Here is a 22,523-nt window from a genome sequence, read left to right on the forward strand (position 1 = left end):
TATCCTACGAATTAGTAAATTGGTAGAGCCCATACCATACATAAGAATAATCACATTTTCACTACATCAAAATACCTCTTCATTTTTCTTTCACTTTCCATTTTCTTTCATTTCCAAAGTCCCAAAGACTGCTAAACAGGAGTGATAACAACGATTGTGTACCATTTAGATGGTCTACAGCCTAAGTCCTAAATCAATTTTCTAGTGCAAAATCCAGCTACAAATAGTAACCTATTAGAAAGAGCAACCCTAAATGCCCACCTGGCTAACCTGACCAGCCATTCACAGGAAGAGCAGCGTCTGTCCAAATGCATTTGCTGAGACCACAGAAACAACCTGTCAGTAAACTGAAGTGACTCTCAAAGAAAACCATCTCTGCTGGAACCCTCCCCTTCAAAAACAAGAGAGGTGGGCGTTCTTTCTCACACAGCAGCTTGATGTCTGCATACATGGCACACATCTCAATTCTTGCTTTATGGACTCACTCCACAAAATAAAACATTTCTAAGACTTCGAAAAGGGAAGGAAGGCTTCCCTTGCACATTCTAAAGCAAAGTCTAGGTTTTTTTGGCATGAATGCTAATTTAGAAATTTTTTTTGCATGGTATAAACACATACGACAGAACAGCCACCTACTGTTATGGTCTTCAAAGAACTTGAAAAATACAAAGCAATGGAACCCAAGTGGAAGCACATATAGAAAAAGAAACAAATTAATACTTCAAAAGACCCTGGAAGATTGAAATTAAGATAGCCCAAGGCCTCAAAAAGAGAAATCCAGTGATATTTAAAAAGTTGCTTAGGGTTGCATGTTGAAGGAAATAGCCACATTTGAAGAATTCCCCAGTGATTCTAAACTGTAGAAAGCACAGCCACTGTCACTTCTCTACGGAAAAATCACTTGGCCTTTGAGCCACTGGAATTTCTTGGAAAATAGTGTCCCAGGCTATTGATTTTTGCTTGCTACCTTAACCTGGTCTTTAGAAGGGTAAGTCCAGCAGCACACAGCAAATAAGGTATACACAATACCCCAACGTCAGCTACCGTCATCTGTTTCTTCTCTCTGCAACCACCTTCGTGTGCAAGGACATGAGGCCAAAGGGGAGGGCAGCACACAGAGCACACAAGTTCGTGTACTCCCAGAAATACATGGTGTTAAGGGGAGAGTCCAACCCAGGCAGCTGAGTGCAATGCAGCAACCCACACTGCAGTCCCAGTTCTGCTGCCTCAGTGAATTTCAGTCCTCCCAAGAACCTGAGGAAAGGAAGACAGAAGGGAACACAATGCAAGGAATCGAGTGCAAGACATCACTTGGGAAAAAAAGTACTCTGTTTTCACTGGCTCAGAATAAGAGACATAATTAGCAGATTGCTTAAAGGATTTTATTCTATGGAAAAAAAATTAAACATCAAAAGAGTTGAGGGTTCAGACACAAACTTTTAACTCTAAAATTAGAGTAAATGGCTCTGTCTCCATGGCTGGAAGAGAGCGTAGGAAGAGCTACCGGCAATGGAGTGACTTTCTTTAACAGGAACTGTGAAACTACCTTTGGAGACAGTTTTTGGGCTTGCTCTAAGGCCAAACACATTGTAGGCTGAAACATAACTGGCTCAGAGCAGGGCAAAACTAAGGGTCCTCCAAGGTGATAGCTGAGGGAAATAATACGAAAGACATCAGTACACACAGCCACACTGAGTTAGGATGATCCTTTTATCTTTTCACACATAATTATGATTAAAATAAAAGCTCAATCTTCAATCTGTAAATGTCAATGTACCTCCAAGCACACGCACACTGAATGGGGAGGGGGGAGAAAAATACCTACTACACAAAATTTCTAACACAATACAAAGAACAAATTTATTCCCTCAAAGTATTCAAAACTGGGAAGATTTCTTTCCGCCTTCAGCCTTGCAACAATCTACTGCAACCATCACAGTAGAAAAATCTGCTAAAAGGTAGGACATATCATGGTTTCCATTATATGTTTGTTTTAAACTCTTGAAGCAATAAATTCATTAAATAATCTCCCCCAATAAATAACACGTACAAGAAAAAAATTCAGCAGAATACAATACATACAATCATGAACTGGAAAACCAAACTTAGGCTCCCATCACGAGCTGGTACTGCAATAAGCTGCAGGTTCTGCATTCATTGCTGCTTTTAGCTGTTCACCTGGGACTAGAGAAAGGGCCTGATGCACACATCCAGCAGAGAAACTCTTAACTAGCAGCAAAAGAAGCATTACTCTGTACCTTAAGTTCTCCAGAATATTTACCAATTTTCTTTGCTTTCAACTCTCTAAAAGGCATGAGGTTTGTTTCATTTTGGTTAGTCTTTTTTGTTGTTTTGTTTATTTGTTTTGCATTAGTCTGCTCTGCAACTTCAGATTTTCTTCCTTCTTAGACCCAGTTGTTTAGAAATTATAACACAGTATTTTTAGCATGTCTGATTTTAGTTCCACAAAGCAGAGACTTGGATTCCTCTAATGCTACTTTCAGTGGACATACTTGATATCCATATGAAAGTAATTTAAATATTTATGGGTGTACAATAGGTCCAAACACATACATTTGAGAGTTTGTTTCCCATTCTGGGTAACTATTTTAACATGTATAATAGTAACATTAATTCAAAATTAATATATTCTTTTGCTACTATGCATGTATCTAATTGATGGTGAGAAAGCAGACCATATCCTGACAGCAATATCATCTTGTATAATTTCCCATATGCAGAGCTACTGCTACTGAATACTTTTCTAGATCTTCAAAAACCATCAATGAAGTGAAAATGTCCACTCAAGCCAAGTCAAGGTTTTAATGATGATCATGAGGCAGATACATTTCCAGAAAGTGGCCAAGCATTTGAATTCCTTATTATACAATTCATCTACTACCACTCCAGTGGCATAAACACTGCCAGCTCCTGGCTCCACATGCTCCAGACAGGAATGGAAGAAATCCCTTTCCTGTGTTTGAAATCATTATGATCATCTCCCACTTCTCCTTTCTCAGCAATCTATGCAACCAGACTGATCTACTATTATTGTGAATATGAAACAAATGCAATTGTTCCAGCTTTGTTTTTTTCTCAAACCACTGAAGACACCACTCTTAAAGAGAGTTTCCATCAGCTTCTCTCACTACCACAAAACCATCAATTTCATCACTGGTGAAGAGTCACCACTGTTGCCACTCCATCCCACAGAAAAAAAATGCTTGCTTTGAGCAATGCAGCTACAAAGCAGGACGAAGCACAGCAGAGAAAGTGCTTTAACTGAACAAATTCAACCATGTAATGACCTATTTAAATACAGATTCTGGGAAACAGAGCAAGAATTTGTGCTGTATATATACACCTTAACTACTTCCTCTGCCTCTAAAGAACTTGAATTCTTCTATACTGACTGCTTAAAAGTGCAAATACAAACAACTTGCCTGCATTCAGTCCTCCAAAAGGCATAACAGATGTGCCACTACTGTCATGCCCACACTTTCTGACAAGCTAGAAAGCTTCAAAACAATTAGAGATACAGGAAAAATACTTTTATTTGTGTTGAATCCCTACAAGGGGATTGATTTTACTGCTAATTTTAATAGAGATGTTCGGCTGAACAGAAAGTTTAATCTCACTTCTTCTTAGGAATTTTTATATGTGATAAATAATTTGACAAGTAGCTACATATGGTAGGAAGCTATTTTTTAAAATCAAATTTATTAAATGCCTGCTTTTGAATGTCAAGACTAGCATTTCTTACGGGTCTGTGACAAGGAAGTCCAACAACATAGGGAACTCGAAGTTCTAAAGGAAGTAAAATAACTTCTGTTTGTCTTATAAAGCAGTTCTACTTTTATTAACATCAGCTCTATAAGGCTTAATAAGCTGTGCTAATACAACAGTATCCTTATTATACAGTGATACCACATTTATTCTTATTTCCACCATTCTTTCATTCTGTAGTCACAGTGTCCAGAGAAGACTACAATTGGAAACAATTACTTAAGAACTAACAAGTATTTTCAAACTAGTACTATATTACCAATTTAATGTGTTTTCTGTGATTACTTAAGATTTATAAGTAATCTGAAGAATGTCAAAATACCACCCAGTACAACTAAATCTACTAGACATACCACATCGGAACTAGCAAAACTGGCCCACTACAATATTTTTTAAATGAACAAAATCCCCAATACCAAAACAACAAAAAAATTAAAGGGCACTAACACATACATCAGAAGTTAATGGTTGATGACTTACTGGGAGATCAGTATTTCACAACTATATTATGCAAAACTATGGTTATAGCTTAAACTTGAGTTGAAAAGTTTGCATCTGAAAAGGAAGTACACCAAACCTCTTAACCAACATTTTCCATTGTCAAAGCATATATTGCATTAAAGAGTGACCAATTCCTCATTTATACTTCCTACTAAGCAGTGACTGTCCAAAGAAAAGAAGAGCTAACAAGCCTGCTAATTTCCAAAAAGGCATGGAGAAGGTGGTATTAAGTAGTGGGAGAATGTACAGTTATAAATGTGGGGGGGAAAAAAATCATAAAAATAATCAGGGTAGAAGGGGAAAGACATAAAACTGTTGATTCCTGGAAGCAATAGTATACAGAGTATTCAAGACTGGCTCAGGAAAACAAATGCCATGAAGGCTGATGAACACAGGAAATACTCCTGGACACTAATAACACTTCTGAAATACTGTACTAGGAACACTGATGGTTTCCACACGTTACATATAACTCGGCCATTCTTACTTTTCACGTGAAAATCTGGCACACTGAGTGAATTAGAACTAAACAGTTACTAAAAAGTTTTTCAGATTTACAGAACCTTTAACAAAAAAAGCATTTTGAAGAGGCTTTTGTGCCACTCATACATCTCTGTGAAACATTATCAAGGTTACTGTTATTTGCCATCACTGTTAACACTCATCTCTAGAGTTTCTATTGTTCCTATGGATTTGCAAACACAGCTCCTGTAGTCTTGGTGTCCAATCTCTTTTTCATTACCTTTTAATAAACAATTACTCTTCTAATGGGCATCTGTTCAGAAACACACACCAAGAGCTGAGGTGAAACTTCCTCAAGGTTCCTTATTTGCTTGTTCACTAAAGGTGACAAGAATCCTGGAAGAAAACCCAACACGCAGTGCTGGTTTTGAAAAGGCAGTAGCATTCGGAAAATCACGGATTTGCATGAAAACAGCACCCTGCTGCTGGATCACACACATCCGTCACTCGTGGCATGCTGCTGTCTGGCGAGTTGTGCTGCTGCCAGGAAAATGACTTGCAAAGGGATGGAAAAAATGCAGAAGTTTTATTTTGAGTACACAAACAACTGACTTCTCAATTATTTTGGCTTCCTTCAGATAAGGTTTCTGTTCAACGTGACAGAGATGAGCCAGCAGGCACAGATCACATTTGCTGCAGAAGGGGAAACCCATGGAGCCACACTCAGAGGCAGCTCTGGGGATGGTGCTGGCAAACACCCACTCCAACCAAGCGGGTATGGGAATTCCTTTCCACCCCCCAGCACATGGGAAGAATTATGTTACAGAAATTACAGTTTGGAAGATGCATGCTGGAGGTCTCTTGCTTAGTAACTTATTCAAAATGTGTAAAAAACAGCCTCTTCATAAAAGAAATACGTAAAAGGGAACTATTTTAAACTTCATTACAATGAATGAAGATAAAATTTTAATCACAGGCCTGGAAGACAGCTCTTGCATTAAGAATAGTAATAATTACCAGATTTCATTCAATATGAGCAAACAGAACACAGCAATTTGAAATGGCCAAAATTGCCATTAACTTTTTACTCACAGTATCACTCAGTTAAGACAAAAAAGGGAATGAAAAGATGAATCATTTAAAATACTCAATAGGTGGCCTACATTTTCACAATCAAAACTCTGCCAGTGTGTAGCTATCTATCCATTAAATTTCACTCAAGAAAAAGATTTAAGAACACAGAAGTAATATATATCAAACAGAAAAATGACAGGAAACAAAAAGCCATCAGTAGAAAAATTACAAGTGTCTAAATGTCTGCAAACCACTTAAAGAAAGTCAAGTTTTGGAAAAATTTCCTGGTGCTAGGACTAAAAGAGGACACAGTAGAACAGAATAAGGTCTTAAAATGGCAAAGTGAATGGTGCAGAAAAGGCCATTGTTATGTAGAAAGTTGTAGGGTGACCCAGGTGGGCAGTGGGGGTGTAGGTGGAGGTCATTTGAGATTTGAGGTGAGATGTTTTTCATTCCAGAAGCAATTAATTTAATGAACATAGGCTAAAACAGTGTTAATCAGCATTTTAATAAGCAACATATTTAAAAGATCTGTCTCTGAATGTCTTTTATTTCTAATGTTCTCTTAAAAATTGCTGAAAATACAGTGGAAATTCGTCTTAAGACATGGTTGAAAACAGACTGATACTTTAAACCATCAAGCTACATGCTCTAGGTATCCACATGCACATTAACCTTCCACCAAACACAAGCCAAACAACAGTAAAGCTGATGGGATTCTATTAATAAAGTATTCAAGGGTTGGGATTCAATTAATGACAGTCAACAGTACTGGGAAAATTAGTTTTTATCATCAAACAGGCATGACTTCATTCTCTGATGTGATTAAAAGTTTTCCTGATAAAGGCAACTTCAGGAGCGTAGTAAACTTCCGTGGTGCATCTGGGTTTTTATGTACAAGATACCAACATAACTGGTGCCATAAAATTTCATTAGAACACAAACTGCAAGGTTGAAGAACTAGTCAGATGATGCATCTTCAACAGCCAGCTAGAGGAACTATTAATTAAATTGTTATAGAGCTCTTGTGGGGTCTGCCACAAGTTGAACCATGGCTGACACTTTCCACATGCTGTGCATAAGCATAACAGTGGCAGAGAGCTGCAGGTAATCACACAGACAACACATTACATCATTTGTGTGATAACAATGCTTTCAGGTAAAACATGTTTGAACACAAGGAAATGTAGTCTATTAAGGAAGAGGTAGGTAAAAGTGCATCTCCATAGGACCAACTATCTGCTAGAGTGAAGTAAGTATGCAAGGTGGGTCCTGGTAAGTCAGGCAGTCCCTCTCCTCAGAGCCCGCCAGCCTTGTCACCAGAAGCAGCGAAGAGTCTGCTGTTTCTCTCCCGAGATTTCACATGATGTGTGATTAATTGGTGACTGACTATTAAGTGACTTTTTTTTTCACCCCTTAACTTCAGTACCTGGTATTTTGGCAATAGCTTCAAGATCAAAGTTGGAAACAGATTTTGGTTTAAGGACTCATGACCACCATTCCCAACTGTTCTAGGTTAGCAGGTATTTTAATGAGAATTTTCTTATGATCCTTGGAGAAGCAGGCTGCATGAGACATTAGACATATTTGTATAAAGAGAACTTAAGAACTTGCTTCCTTGTGTGAAGCAAAACTTTCAAAAGCTGTTTCACTAGATGAAGCATCGGTCTTGCAATTTGCTAGTCTTTGTTTAAAAAGAGGGAGTGTATTTTTGATGGGCTCTTAGAACAATGGATCCTCTAAGCAAGGGTACATGGTCTGCTTGTTCTGAATAGGAAATTACTGTACAGCAAGACAAGCAGGGCTTAGAGACTACAGTTTACTTGAGGACTCTGATTCAGGAAAGGTAAAAAGAAAATTGCATAGATATGTGGAGACAGTGCAGACATGTTTCATTACGCTAAGAAGTTCACAGCCCTTACTACAAAAACCCAACTCTTAAGCATCACCTCTTTTGGGAGGATGTCAGGAATATCCTGAGTCAATTCATGAGTTCAGTATAGCTTAGGCAGTTTCTTCCTGTCACAGGATGTATGAGCAGAAAAGAGCATGAGAGGTGCTTTACACAGTGGATGCTTAGCAGGTAGGTGTGGTCACAGCAAGAGAAAAAGCCAAGCTTCACCACAAGGTACTTTCAGCCTCAGCTGAATAAACACACAGAGAAAACCATTAAAAAAGATACAAGGAATCAGTAAGTTGTTGTAATGGTGCTTCAGAAATTGAAAACCCGTATGTGCTGAGCCCATAAGGGCTGAGGTTTGGAAGATGTGACACTAGCGAAGGCTCAGCTGTGAAACCACCAAGCTGTTTTCTCACATCATTTCACAGTTCACTACCATAGCGAAGGGAAGCACACTGCAGCAGGCAGCTTTGTTAAGACTGAAAAGGTAAACGTGCACATATGCCAGGACACATCTCCATTCCTTCACTTATACATTTCTGATGGCTATAAATGTGTTTGCATCAAGTAAATACTGCCCTCATTTTACACAAACACTTGATATAGTACCATTTATAAAATAAATATTTTAATTTTTTTTAAACAACATCAATTCCTGTAAAAGGAGCTTAAAGTCACAACTGGGATTTTGATTTTAACCAGTTAATTGATGTTGGAGCTTACTCTTTACATAAGTCTTTGAAAAGCCATAATCACATCTGCTGGCACTTCAATGAGTATATTCCAAGAGTAACTGTAGAAAAGACTATGGTTTTAAATGTTACCTTGGTAAACCTTATGATAACCTTGTTTGGCTGCCACCTACCCTGTAGTCCTCAGTTTTGACATACTTTATGGCAGTGCAGCAGTGGAGGACACAGTAATGAAGAAGCGACTAAGAAACCGAACCTATCAGACACAATACTGGCACAGGATAAACCTACATGTTATTTTTAAGCGAACCCTTTAGCTTTCTAACAAGTCAAATCCCAAATTCTAATTTTTCTGTTGAAGAGTCATTTTGTGCAGCAGTCTGCAAGTCTTCCTCAGGTAAGATTTTGCAAGAGACAGGCAAAAAACAAAACACAAGTGAAGAGATCCTCAAAACACTTCCATGTTCCCATTTTTCTGTTTTAAACATTACATGCTAAAATATCACTAAGTAGGTTTTTTTGACCTCCACAAGTAAAATGATCACCTACCACTAGGTTTAAAACCTTTTCTAGCCATATGCAAAACCCTTTTGAATCAGTCATTAGACATAGAGAAAAAATATTTTCACCTGACTTTTAAGTACATTTCTTCAAAATAACCTCAACATTTTTCACAAGTTATATTATTTTATATATATGATACTCTGTTGTGAAGAATTTATGTGCAAGTATAAAACAGGATACATTTTAAGGGCTTGGAAACAGAAGGAACATCTCAGACCACAGCAACTTAACCCCAGACTTTGCACATAGCCATATCATATAATCCCATTCATAAAGTGGTTTAACTTTGGCTATGATAGCTTTGCTGAACAGTCCAGTTTACATCCTTCTAAGTGAGAGGACTTGGCATGAGGGGACAAGATTCGGCAGTTGGTATCTTTATTAAAACAGTTTTTCAGCCACTGAAATAGACAACTTCTGACAAACTGGGACAAAAATAATAACATCTTTTTCTCCTGGATATGATGCACGTGATTTTTACACATGATTTTCCACCCACATCCACTCTCTTGCTCTGCTCCTCAAACATCCACCATGTTACTTCAAACCAGGGATTAAGAAAATCCAAACACACGTTACAAACATACACGCATTACACTTCCAATATGAAACTCATCAAGTCTACTAAACTTCTTCCAAAACACAAAAGGACTTACCCAATGTGTCTTTTAGATTTTTAACCAGAGAACCTTTCTTCAAGCTGTTTTTTCGCTCCACGTAATTTGATGGCACATATCCCGTTTTGTTGGCCGCGTTTCTTACCCTCCACCATGTCTTAGAATCATCTAATAGCCAAAGACGCTCATTTTTCTTGATGTCAAGTTCTTGGTCCTGCTGTGCAGTGTAATCCCACTTTGCAATAACAATAACTTCTTCTGTCATCTTTCATGGAGTCCTTCTGCAACAAAATATTAAAACATGATCGTCGGTAAGTTATACCATGTAATTCTTACTCAATGTTTCCTTTGAATTCCTCTAAAATAAGCAAGAAAAGGCTAGTGAAAAATAAGAATGCCATACAGAGAGAAACCTCTTTAAAAACTAAGGGAAGTCATATTGACCTTGTTTTTTCGGCCACTAAAGTATGGCAGCACCTTGATGGTACATTCTAATCATAATGTATTACATTCACTTTCTCTGAATGTATATAAAATATCATTTTACATCCTCAGATGTACAATAACAGAAGCAAATTTCTACAACCCATTTAATTTCTGTATACAGCATTATAAAAATATCCCACACCTGGCCTTCCAAGTTCTGATGTGAGAAAAAAAATAGCAGCATTCCAAAAATATATTTTCTGTCTACCCTCGTTCCTCATCCTCTTATAACATAATATATGTAAGTTTTCTGCAATTAACAAAGTTGTCCATCTGTTTGTAGTAGAAAGTTAAGAAATACTTCAAGAAGTAATGTAACTCACAGGGCAATCTGACACCAAGGAGAAGTCACTGTGTTTAGTAACCCTTTGTTCACCACCATGTTTTATGCAGGCAGCACGAGACTGCATTTTAGGAGAAGCTTCCTCCCCTCCATTTGTTCTCAGGAAGATCCCAGCTCAGCACAGTCCCACACTGGGCATTAGTCAGCAGGGTAGAGAAGAATACCCACTGCATTTCACTTCTTCCCGACCTGAAGCATACTCAGAATTCCACTAAGACTGAACGAGCTGCATTTTTTCAGTTACCTGTAAGAACAATGATCTCTTTCTTACAAAGCTATTGTCAGCTGCATAAAGACAGCTACATGCCTCCACGTTTTCCTGCACATCCCAGCAATTACCAGGAACAATGTGAGGGAGAACAATAGTGTACAAGGAAGAGAAAAATCCCATGCTAGAACCAGTGACGTTCAAACATATTATAATGCCAACCAAAACATGTTGAATTTATCTTCTAAATTCTGAGAAGTCAGTTAAAATGGTCTAATCGCTGGCAGGAGCAGTTGTGGGGGGAGGAAAGTGGAGGAGGATGGGAGAGAGTGGGAGGTGAGAACATATTTGAAAATCAATGTAGCAGTTTGGGGTTTTTTTAAGTAAAAGGTGTAGATTTCCTTCCAACTACTGGTTGTAGAAAATGGTCCTAGAGGACTTCAAACTATTAATGTCCAAGATCTTTGCAACAAGATTTGACTTTGTTGCCTAGGTCTTACATGTATTGATACTGAATAGTTTATGTGACAGAAAGCTAATTAAAACGATGAATCTAATTCAGCAGTTCAGTTCAGAATGTAAGTTTTATCACCTATATTCTGAAAGGGTTCCTTCTGCAGTCTTTGACACAAACAGTTTCCCCCTTGAGCTACAGCACAAGCTGTGAAAACTGCCTGCTAGACAGCCCACCTTGTCTACGCTAAGGAAAGTAAGTGCTTTCCTTAGTTAAAGTTAATCCTTTATCATAAAACATGAGAGTGGACTCTATTATAATTTAATAGCCTCTTCTTATGAATTTTCTTTCCAGGAGATGATCATATAGGGTTGAGCTATGGTTGCTAAAGCACTTGACAGCAAGTGCCAGCAATGTCATCCTTCATGGCCAAAGCAGGACATAATTTTTGAAAATCTGAAGCTGAGATCAACAAGTTCTCCATTTCCAATCAGAAAACAGAAAAAACATACAACAATTAAAACATTATTGAAACATCAAGATGAATTTTAAAAGGAGCTAGGAGGCTTTGGACAACTGAGAAGAAACTGTTCAAAAACGCTGTGACTTACACACATGGAATCGATGCTTTCACAAGAAATAAGTCGCTATACTATTCAACCCTTTTTCCCTCTAAAATAGTAAGCCCATCTGGCAATGATAGAGGAGAGCCTGAGCTTTGGACCTCAGACTCCAATAAGCAGCTCTGCTTCCTGACTGACATAAAATGGACAGAGAGCCCACAGGTCGATAAGCTGATGTAGCCACAGGGGGACTGCAATCAAGCATGGTCTGGAGGCTGGCATTGTCAATATAATCTATCTCTCCAATTTAGATTAGGTTTTTTTATCTCAGCGATTGTAAAGCGGTCAATTCTTACTATTCCTGAGGACATGAAGGGCATGAAGAAATAGAACACCATCTATGCAGTTGGTTGATGTTGCTACTACATAGGCTCCTCTTCTAAAAACGGCTATTTTCACAACATAGGCAAGTTAAATGGCCTAACAATATTACAGCACATTAGTAATAAAAAACCACATTAGGAACAATATTTGACTAATTGACCCCTGTTGTAGAAGTTGTCAAGTCTTGCCCCAAGGTGTTGGGCAAGGACAGAAGCACCGAAGAGACCACATATCAGGGCCGACAACATCAACTGCAGCCCTCTGAAATCTGCTCAAGGCAGGCTGCTCAAAGCTACTCAATTTCTCAAATTCCCGTTACTGTGGACATGTAAAACTGCCACTACCCCTGAGAAACTATGTCATTTCACAACCAGACCCCTGGCATGATACAATTTTGGCAGAGGTATAGAGGAGCCAAGTTTTATATCATGCTCACACGCAACCCATTCCAAAAAGTTCTCTAGGTCTTACTGGATGTTTAATGGCACAAGTTTTTCTTCCCAAATGGGAACAGGATTTAGAGTCAAAATACATAGTGTAATTGCAGCTAAACATATGTCCCTTTAAAGCTCTATGCATGTGAGTGGAGTTGTCCTAGTTCAGCAGCTGGGACCAGTTTATCACTGTGTGGGTGTGACCAAAGCTGTCTATTCTACAGCCTCCATGTCATTTCTCATGAACTGTTAACAATGGACCATTTGCAGCAGCTGTCCAGGGCACACCTGACCCCTCAGGCTACAAGCTGGGTGTTAAAGAAGCCTGTGAGATGAGAGCTGTGGTAACTCCCCTCCAGGGAGTCGTCAGCACCTTCACACCCAGCCTGAGGGGTCATGGCTGCTAATGGGCCATCAACAATTCTAAAAATATCCTGTGACTCAGAGTCAGATCACCCATTGTGGAACTCCCCAAGCTGGTGGAGGTACTGGGCATTCCCACCTGAAGTGGAGCATATACGATCTTGGGGTTTGAGGACTTCTGGGACCACTCGTGAGATCCAGAGGAGGACCAGAACCTCAATCAGACTGCAACCGTCATCGGCACCAACAGGTTTTTCCCTTCTCTTTACTTTGGACTCAGGAGAACCATGTGGGTCTCAGCACAGGGGCTAAGGAACACTATTGTGTTTGTGCCTCAGGGTGCTGGGTTATACTTCTGGGTTTTGTGGGTTAAAATCAATTTCTCTTTGTATCATTGCACTTATAATATTTTTATTAAATTGTAACTCTGACTGATAATATCTTTAGTGTTGGGTTCACTTTGACTGCCGGTTTACCTTTAAACCAGCACAGGAGTTAAGCTGGGTTGCGTTTTTTAGTGTTGGAATTTTTTAGGGGGAGGGGTGTGTTTGTTTTCCATGTCCGGGGGGTTCATTTGCTGGGTTTTGTTTTTGTTTTATTTTGTTGGGGTTTCTTTAGATGTGGGGAAATACATTGAAGTTCTTAAAATTATTTGCATATGGTTACATCATTAGACTGGTTTCATCAAGAACAATATGGTTCTTCCTATGACACTGGCAGAGTTGAGATTTCCTAGTATGTGAATAAGGACACATTTATTTCCCAGAAGGGAGGCTGTAGAATTAATAGTTTTGAAAGGCTTCTGCAACAGAGCTGTGTGCCAAGTAAAAGATTATAAGCAAAATATAAAAGTAGATTTGGGAAAAAACATAAGGAGAAAAGAACAATAAATCCTTCCAAAGCATCTGAGTGTCCTATAAAACCTGACATGCACTGAAAAAGTGAAATTTCTATAGTGTACTGCTTACAGACTGCACAACAAAAATACCATAGTCCCACAGATTTTAATGGTAACATGAGAGTCCATCATATCAAGAAAATGAAAATCCATTACTGCAGAGAGTGTACAACCTTTCGTATAGTTCCTCCTCAAAAAGCTCAAAAATCCTAGCACTGAAATACCACCTTCTCCTCATATCTGATGGGAACACTCCACACTGTAAAAAGCACAAGTGAAAAGCTTTTAAATACTTCTGCAAGGAACTGTAAATGTATGAAATGCAACACAGTCTTTTCTCCGTACAATATTATTTCACATGGCTGTGTTTTTTACCTTACCATATCAAGTAGCCATTTGCTTTATTTTATGGCAATCCAACTTCCAACCATAAAAACCAGAATCAACCCAAAATGAAAATATCACATTAAGTGAGCAAACAAAACTCCACAACCCAAACCTTCAAAAGGTAATTCTTTTATTAGCTGTGTGACCAATACACATCTATAACTCCTTTTAACCCAGGAATTCCTTCACTGGTAGCAACCAGTAATAGCAACCAATTTATTTTACTGACACTGTATTTGCTGCAATGTTACAAATAATATAGTAGATTGAGCTTAGGTATTTTCAGCCACTTTGTTTCTTTGCTCCAGTTTAGATTCTGTTACAAGAGGACTCCTGCCGTCAGTGGCAGCTGCCCTGATGCAGAAACGCACACCAAAAGTTTCCTACACAAAATCACCCTGGGGAGAGGGGGGGAACTGAAAAATCTGCCCAGCTAGGAAGGCAGTGAACAAAAATCCAGCCAAAGTCAAGTCAGTTATGACTGTACTGAAAGTCTGCTCACACATTAACTAACCCTATGGCAGAATAAAGGCAGGCATCAGTGGAATATCTAGTACTGTAGCTCCTGTATAGACTTTATCAGAAGAAAATCCAGAGAGGAAAAGTTTATGTTCAGTAAACTACCAATGATTCAACAGTTTACCAATGCCAGGCAAAAAGAGACAAAAAAAACCACCTGTGCCATTCTGAAGTCACACCTGAAACTGTGAACCATGCAAGCAATACTGGAGATTATGGAAACTTAAATGAAGTAGTACTTAAGAGAATTTGCTCTGAAAAACTTGCAACCTACTAGTGATTTGTCATGCGAAGAATTTGCTGGTGTTATTTCAAGTATTAAACTACATATAACTGTTACACAGATCTCATTCTCTCTTACCAAGCCTGAATTTCACTCCCCCCCTCTTCTCCCCTCCCCATATAGGACTACTGTGTTTCTCCCACAACAACAAACAAGAAAGGATCCATATCAACATGCCACCTGAACCACAATCTTCACCTACAGACTGACACAAGTTAACACTACATACAACTGGTTTAATGCCCTGGCCCAATGGGCAGAAAAGCAGGGTTTTTTCTTTGCCCTCAGGAGGAAGCCTCAAGGTTATGTCAGGGTTTGTTAGGATAATGCAAACAGGAGGTGTATGTTTGAGATTTCAAGATGCAGTGAGAAAGGAAGTGGTTGCTCTCCTTGTTCACAATTTGTTTTGTAAAAAGGAACATGACTGAAAAATGACTGACAGTAATGCTTGAAATTTAATCCCTCACCAAGGGAACAAGCAAAAATTCTATTAATAGGCAGTGTCAATTGACATAATAGACTGTTCTGGAACTGGATGTCTTCCTAAGGCTGAAAGAAAGGGACAAAATTGATACAGAGGCTTTTACATGACACTGATGTACATAAACCACGTAATTGCTGTACAATATTAAGACACAATTACTATATCATATTTAGTTAATTGCATTGCAAGAATGAAAAGCTAGTTGATGACATACTACGGTTTTAAGATTTGAAGGCTGAATAATTTCTTCTTCTGTCCCCAAATTCTGACAAGCAAAATGGGGTTTGAACCCTGCAACACATGTTACTGACAGGCCACCTATCTGATGTCCACCTGGTTAATCTTTCCTAATCTATAGTAAATAGGCAATATTTGGTGCTCTAAAGTAACACAATAGCGGAAAATTAAAATAAGTTTCTCTCTACCAAGGCCTCTTTCATAGTAAACAGATGTACTTACTTACTTCAGATCCCTTAATCTGAAATACACGCTAAATCTGAAGCCTTCTTATTTAAGATGATGCAATCTCTGGTTAGCCTGCCTACTGTTTCAGGAAGTTTGAAGCTTTGTTTTCACTTACAGTTGTTTTCTTTACTGTGTGTGGCGGTGTGTGGTTGTTCTTTTTTAAAATCATCCTGGATGAATAGTTTTGACATATAGATTACTAAAAAAGCGCATCTCTACATTTGAGACTGTTTTACTCGGTTCTTGGGGATCAGTAAAACACCAAAGACAGAACTCAGAAGGCATTAAAAGAATAGAAATGTGAATTTAAAAACTTGTGAAAAAAAATATACCTTTTGGACATACTTTTAGCTGTTTCCAGTGGAACATATTTGAAAAAAAACAGGAAAATACAATTTCCTTCATTCAAAGGCCAAGGTTAACCTAAACCAAGGAAGATATATTTCTAATGATTGCGACAAGAAAAATCTCATCATGCAGAGGTTTAAAAAGAGTAAAGAAACTGCCCCAAATTATGGCAAATCGCAGTCCTTTGTCAGAACCTGTCAAATCCTTCCCAGGTTTTGTTACTTGGGCTGTTTGCTACTGCTTGGACAAACAGAGATGGCTCACAAAGGCCACCTTGTCTAACTGCTCTTCTGCAGTTTAACAGTTTAATACTGCATAAAATGTGGGTCAGTCCATCTCAAGGGATGCATTTCTTTGGAAAGAGGTCACGGCATCAAAAATTATTGTAACACTACTCTCTCCCTCTTTTAAAGAAAGTTCACTAAATAGCTGTAGTGACCAAACATTGATCACTCAGCTATGCAATTCTAAGGTGTCAAATTGCTGCCTGAGTAAAACCTCTCCACACACCTGGGCAGCCTAAAATTGCTGACTGTTTTAACAAAAGCGTGACAATTAATTTGGGGTATTTCACAATTAGGTCTCGTTAGGATGCATTGATTGTAGAACTAAACGTGTAAGTGCAAGTAATTATTATCTAATTTACTTTGATGTGCAAACTGAAGACACAGTCACAATCAATAGATGCTGCTGTCAGTACTTTAGGTGGGTCAGTTTTCCAAAGCTGAAAGCAAAGATGAGGGGAAGCTGTTAAAACTAAAAGTGAACAAAGTTGTAAATAAATGAATTCACTGTGAAGGAGAAATGTTTTACTACAATTTCTTATTCTCACCATTTAGCATTTACAAAATAAGTATTACACAGTCAAAAGAATAACCTGTTCAAAAAGTGAGGTAAAAAACTCAAGAGGTTTTCTGTGTCCCTTTGCCCTGGTCCTTTCTTTGATATCGAAAAACTGACAGCAACAGGCTCAAGTAAGAAAATGCAAACTGAAAGAATCAAAAGAAGTGTGGTTCAGCTCATCGGGAACTATAAAAAAGATATTAAAATGCACTGGAATAGATTAAATATTAGCAAAAGAATAAGTACAGAATTAGAACATTAGGCTGACTGCACACAATGTAAGGAAAATATGTGTAGTATTTATTTCTACACTATGAGATTATTTTACATTGACAACCATTTTCTTTGCTGTCATTAACTAGCATATAAAAGTAATAAAAAAGTTAAACACTTTTACTTTCCAAATGCACCCCAAGATACCAAAACTATCCACAAAGCTATTACAGTTTTAGCATCCACTCTGAGGAAAATGTCCTGGAGAGGAAGTTGTCCTGGAGAGTTACAGTTGCACCACTAATTTGAAAGCATAAATTGGACCATCCTTGAGAACACCACTAAGCAGTCAGACAAACTCTAACCCTAAAGAAAAAGAGACAAAGGACTCCTTAAAAAATGCACACTGCATACCAGCAACTTATTAAAAGGGTTTTAAGAAAGACAGGCATGAACAAATTAAAAAATTTTTGGTGCATTTTTCACTGCTTTTGACATCTTGGTTTAGGTCTGCCCATCTACTCAAGCTGGACAGATTAAACAACCAGCTGAGAACACAGGTCCAGCCACAGTGCAGGAGTGACTTCAAAGGCAGGCTCAGCAGGCACCATGAGCCTTTCTGGCAGTATCCAGGCCATTTGCTCTTAGGTGCAAAAAGTACTTGGTTTCCTTTTGAGTCACTTAGGGAGGAAAAAAAACCCAAACAGAAAGGCATAATTATAAATGAAACAGTGAGAGCGATACAGCCCAGTGGAAACATTAATCACTCCAGAGGCACTACGGCTCGTGCACCCAGGCAGGACAGGGCTGCCACGGTCCACTTCTATGGGCACCGCAAGTATGGGATCTTTACACTATTCTTCTTGTTAAAACATAAGCAGGCTGTATATCCTCAAAAGAGTGACTGATCAGACTTAATTAACCAACAGTTTAGAGCCGTACTATGTAACTTGGCCTTTCTGCCTGCGCCCCCACACGTCAGACCCCCTTTCCCTCTGTGTCACCTGCCACTGTTCATGGACACAATGCTGCGAGGTCTGGGGTTTGTTTCTGCAGCGGATGCCTTTGACAGCTGCTAAGCAATGTTTGCCTCTCAGCCCCACAACATATCTGATATCCCAATCTCTAATACATCTGCAGCTACGCACCAGCACCCTGCAGAACAACTGCAAACAGGAAACCTCAAGGCTAGATTAGTGGTAACGAATTTCTGCATATCTCCAGTAGAGCACAGACATTAAGCTTGTTTTTTGTCTTGTAAGTGGCTTAGAAGTCTTTTTAAAAGAAACAAAGAAATAAGGGAGAATACATATTAGAAGCACTCAGAAATACATCCTTCCTGCCAAGGAGTCAGTATAGCATTTTACCACATTCAACAAGAATGAAATTTTTGTGTGTTTATATAAGAAATATAAAAAGATGTTTGTAAAAACATTTCCCACCCAGTATTTTCATGAAGTCTATCACACAAATAAGTCTGCCCAGATAAAGTAAGCAGGAACTGCTTCAAATGATCTCTTAAAATGTAAACTAACCACTTAAGGAATAGTTTTAATCACAAGGTCTGGATCCCATCTCTTTGGCAAGATCCACCTATATTTTGCTTGCAGCCCAGTGTCTTATCAATGACAATCTCTGATGGCTGTAGGTGATGCATTTTTCCACCTTTCTTGAAAGCCAAGGTCACTTCACAGTCACAGCTGCCCATTATTCAGTCTAATACAGTTTGTAATTTGAGGCACACAGTCTCAGAAGTTGCAGTAAGAGGACATAACGCTGTCACAACAGTAAGACTTTGGAAAATATCAAATAAGAATAAAATTGCTAATTGCTATATCAGAAAGTGGCTTCACCAAATGCTAATCCTACCTGACCAACTTTGTGGCCTTCTATGATTAAGTGATTCCATTTGTGGACAAGTGAAGGGCTACAGATGTTGTCTATCTGGACTTCAGTAAGGTCTTTGACATGGTCCCCTACAACATCCTTCTCTTTAAATTGTAGATATGGATTTGATGTGTAGGTTACTCCAAGGGTAAAGAATTGGCTGGATGGTCACAGCCAGGGATCATGTGTACACTGATCCATGGCTCAGTGTCTGCATGGACATCAGTGACAAGCAGTGTCCATACTGGGACCAGTACTGTTCAATGTCTCCATCAGTGGGATTGAGTGCATTCTCAGCAAGTCTGCAGATAACACCAAGCTAAGTGGTAGTCAACATAACTGAAGTATGGGATGCCATCCAGAGGGACCGGGACAAGCTCAAGAAATGGGCCCATGGGCACCTCAGAAGGTTCAACGGGGCCAAGTACAAGGTGCTGCACCTCAGCCAGGGCAACTCCTGATATCAGTATAAGCTGGAGGGATGAAGGGACTGAGAGCAGCCCAGTGGAGAAGGACTGTGGAGTACTAGTAGATGAGAGGCTGGAGATGGCCCAGCAATGTCCACTTGCAGCCCAGAAAGCCAAGTGTATCCTGGGCTGCACCAAAGGCAGTGTGGTCAGCAGGTCAAAGAAGGCGATTCTGCCCTTCTACTCTGCTCTGCTGAGACCCCACCTGGACTGCTGTGTCCAGCCCTGGAGCATGCAGCACAGCAAGGACACAGACTTGTGGGAGCAGGTCCAGTAGAGGGCCACAAAGATGATCAACTGGATGAAGTACCTCTTCTATGAAGACAGGCTGAGAGACTAGGGGTTGTTTAGCCTGGAGAAAACCTTATAGCACACCTTCCAGTAGATAAAGATGGGGACATACTTTTTAGCAGGGCCTATTAGAACAGGAAAGGGGTGATGGCTTTAAAATAAAAGAGGGTAGATATAGATTAGATATAAGGAAGAAATTTTTTACAAAGAAAGGGGTGAAACACTGGAACTGGTTGCCCACAGAGGTGGTAAATGACCCATCCCTGGAAACACGCAAGGTCAGATTAGACAGGGCTCTGGGCAACCTGATCCATTTGAAGACGTCTCTGCTCACTGCAGGGGGAGCTGGACTAGATGACCTTTAAAGGTCCCTTCCAACTGTAAATATTTTATGATTCTATGAAAAGTAGCAGATACTTTAGCCTGCTAACTCTCTAGTGGTAGAAAGAGAAAGCCATCCAGGCTGTTACAAGGTAGGCTGCTGCAGCATCAGTAGAACACAAATCTGAGTTCTGGCCTTCTATTAATCTTGCAGTAACACCCTAATTTTATATGCTATGCACTCATTTCATGTTGTGACCTTCAATCAAGCTAATCCTCCCAGTTCCGTATTTTTAAAAATTTTGTTAGTAATACGGCTATGCCACAGAATTGCCTCATATGGGGCAGTTCAAGACACAAATGCTTAATCAATGTGACCACCTTTAAAACACAGTATCAAGTACTATCATCTTTTCTATTTATGTGGTATGGACTCTGTTGTTTCAGGAAGCTAAGTTTTTAAAAACCTTTTGATGTTTTACTTGAAAAGTATATTTTATAGCCCTTTTGGAACACCATGCCTATTATAAAGTAGGCAGTGTTTGCTTTTAGCTTCTCACAGATGATTTAAATTTCAAATTCTATTTCAAAGGACAAGAAGCTGGTGTTCTACAGGAACAAGCTGGTATTATAGCAACTCACAGTTTCACAGTGCTAGCTAGGAGTCTTATAACTTACCTATGCTTAAAAGATAAATAATTATAGTAATAGAAATTACAGAGATAACACATTAAAAGGTCTTTAACGAGACTGAATATGGTCACCAATAGACAGGGCAAAGGGCTTATAAGAAAAATCTAGCTCAAGTTTTTTCCTAAACAGGGCATGACAACCTTAAGGGATTAAAAAAACAAAGAAACATATTTCAGCTTGTTTGGGAGGAGTAGGGGATGTTTTTAAGAAATGTGTATTTTTATATCATTCAGAAAACAGGTTAAAGATTAACAGACAGTACTGGCAACCTTCTAAAGACCAAGAAAAGGAACACAAATAAAGAGGGTTTTGTAGTTAGATGATTTAAATACTGCTTCATCCCACCCAGACAGTATTTTGGGCAGAAAATTATTTCCCCATGTCTTAAAGACTACAAAAAATTGCATCTTTTCATGCCCCTTTATTTTATACTTAACAGAATGCACAAGGAACATGAACTATTATCTTTCCTGGTTTTGTTGAGAGATAGGGGGAAAGTCTGAATATACAGCAACTCCAACAGCAGACAGTCAGCTAACATCCTTTCCTAGCAACCCCTTCCTCCAGCCTTTAGCCCCCACATGCTTGTGCCATCTGGCCTCAGCTTCCTTTTCCTGCAGCTGCTGCTGCAATCCCCAGCAGCAGGCAGGGCTCAGGCAGGTGACAGCAGCAGCTGCAAGTTTTGGTTCTGTCTCCTTCAGCAGCTTACGCAGATGCAGCTACTGTGGATAACCCAACTCCAAGTGACTTCTTCCACTATCAGTGCAAAAAGATGTTTCTTGCCTTATTGTGAAGGAACTGCCATCAAGAGTGATGGTACATTCTAGACAACAATGGGAAAACCCAGACAGTGCAGTGAGGACATCTTCAGACCCCTTGGCTGCAAACAGCATGAGACAAACAGGGAGGTGGCAACCTTTTTGGCCTATGTTTCTTGGCTGCAGAGTAAACTGAACAGAATCCAAAACTGCCTCCCATTTAGATATAGCAAGAGGGGCAGAAAAGAGCATTGGCTTACCTGTTCCTGAATTTTTTTAAAAGCAGTTTCAGAAAAAAACCACACATCTAATAGACAACAGCTGCACTAAAGGAAACTTTTGGAAAAGAGACCTCATCTCACCTCCAAAACAGCAGCAATGATTAATGGCCACATCCCTGCAGTTGGTTTATGGGTGTTTCTACTAAGACATAGACACAGATAAGCTTCGTGTTTGCTTGTGTTGCTCTGGACAGCTCTCTCCATTCCTCACAGCAGACAGCACTAAAGTTTACCTCTCTATTCAGAAACACATGAAAACAAAAACAAACAAGATAAAAGAAAAGGGAAAGTCCTGGAAGAATACAACACACCTTAGGTGTCTACACCAGACAAAATTACAAACCATTTCACACCTAACAACCTCTCCACAGTCCCTTACGAAAAGGGAGTAGGAGGGAGCCAAGCACACAAGGTCAGGAAAAAATCAGAAACTCTTCTGAGGACATTTAGGTAATAATATCTATAGGATAGACTGGTAAAACATGCTCTCTGAAGGAGCAAATTAAGTGTACCTCTGTTCATGCACTTTCATCCTCACTCTCAATAAACCTTCC

At 39.2% G+C, this 22,523-nt stretch overlaps 1 protein-coding gene across 3 annotated transcripts in view; it reads right to left on the reverse strand.

Moving 5' to 3' along the window:
* NCK2 (NCK adaptor protein 2) overlaps nucleotides 1-22,523 on the reverse strand; it is an 86,248-nt gene that overhangs the window by 22,155 nt on the left and 41,570 nt on the right. For all 3 annotated transcript variants that reach the window (XM_071576364.1, XM_071576187.1, XM_071576272.1), the window contains one exon: nucleotides 9,636-9,877. In XM_071576364.1, the coding sequence (XP_071432465.1) occupies nucleotides 9,636-9,861 (226 nt within the window). In that variant the 5' untranslated portion in view covers nucleotides 9,862-9,877. The remainder of the gene's footprint in view (nucleotides 1-9,635; nucleotides 9,878-22,523) is intronic.

This window comes from Pithys albifrons, chromosome 1, assembly GCF_047495875.1.
Source record: "Pithys albifrons albifrons isolate INPA30051 chromosome 1, PitAlb_v1, whole genome shotgun sequence".
Classification (NCBI taxonomy): Eukaryota; Metazoa; Chordata; class Aves; order Passeriformes; family Thamnophilidae; genus Pithys; species Pithys albifrons.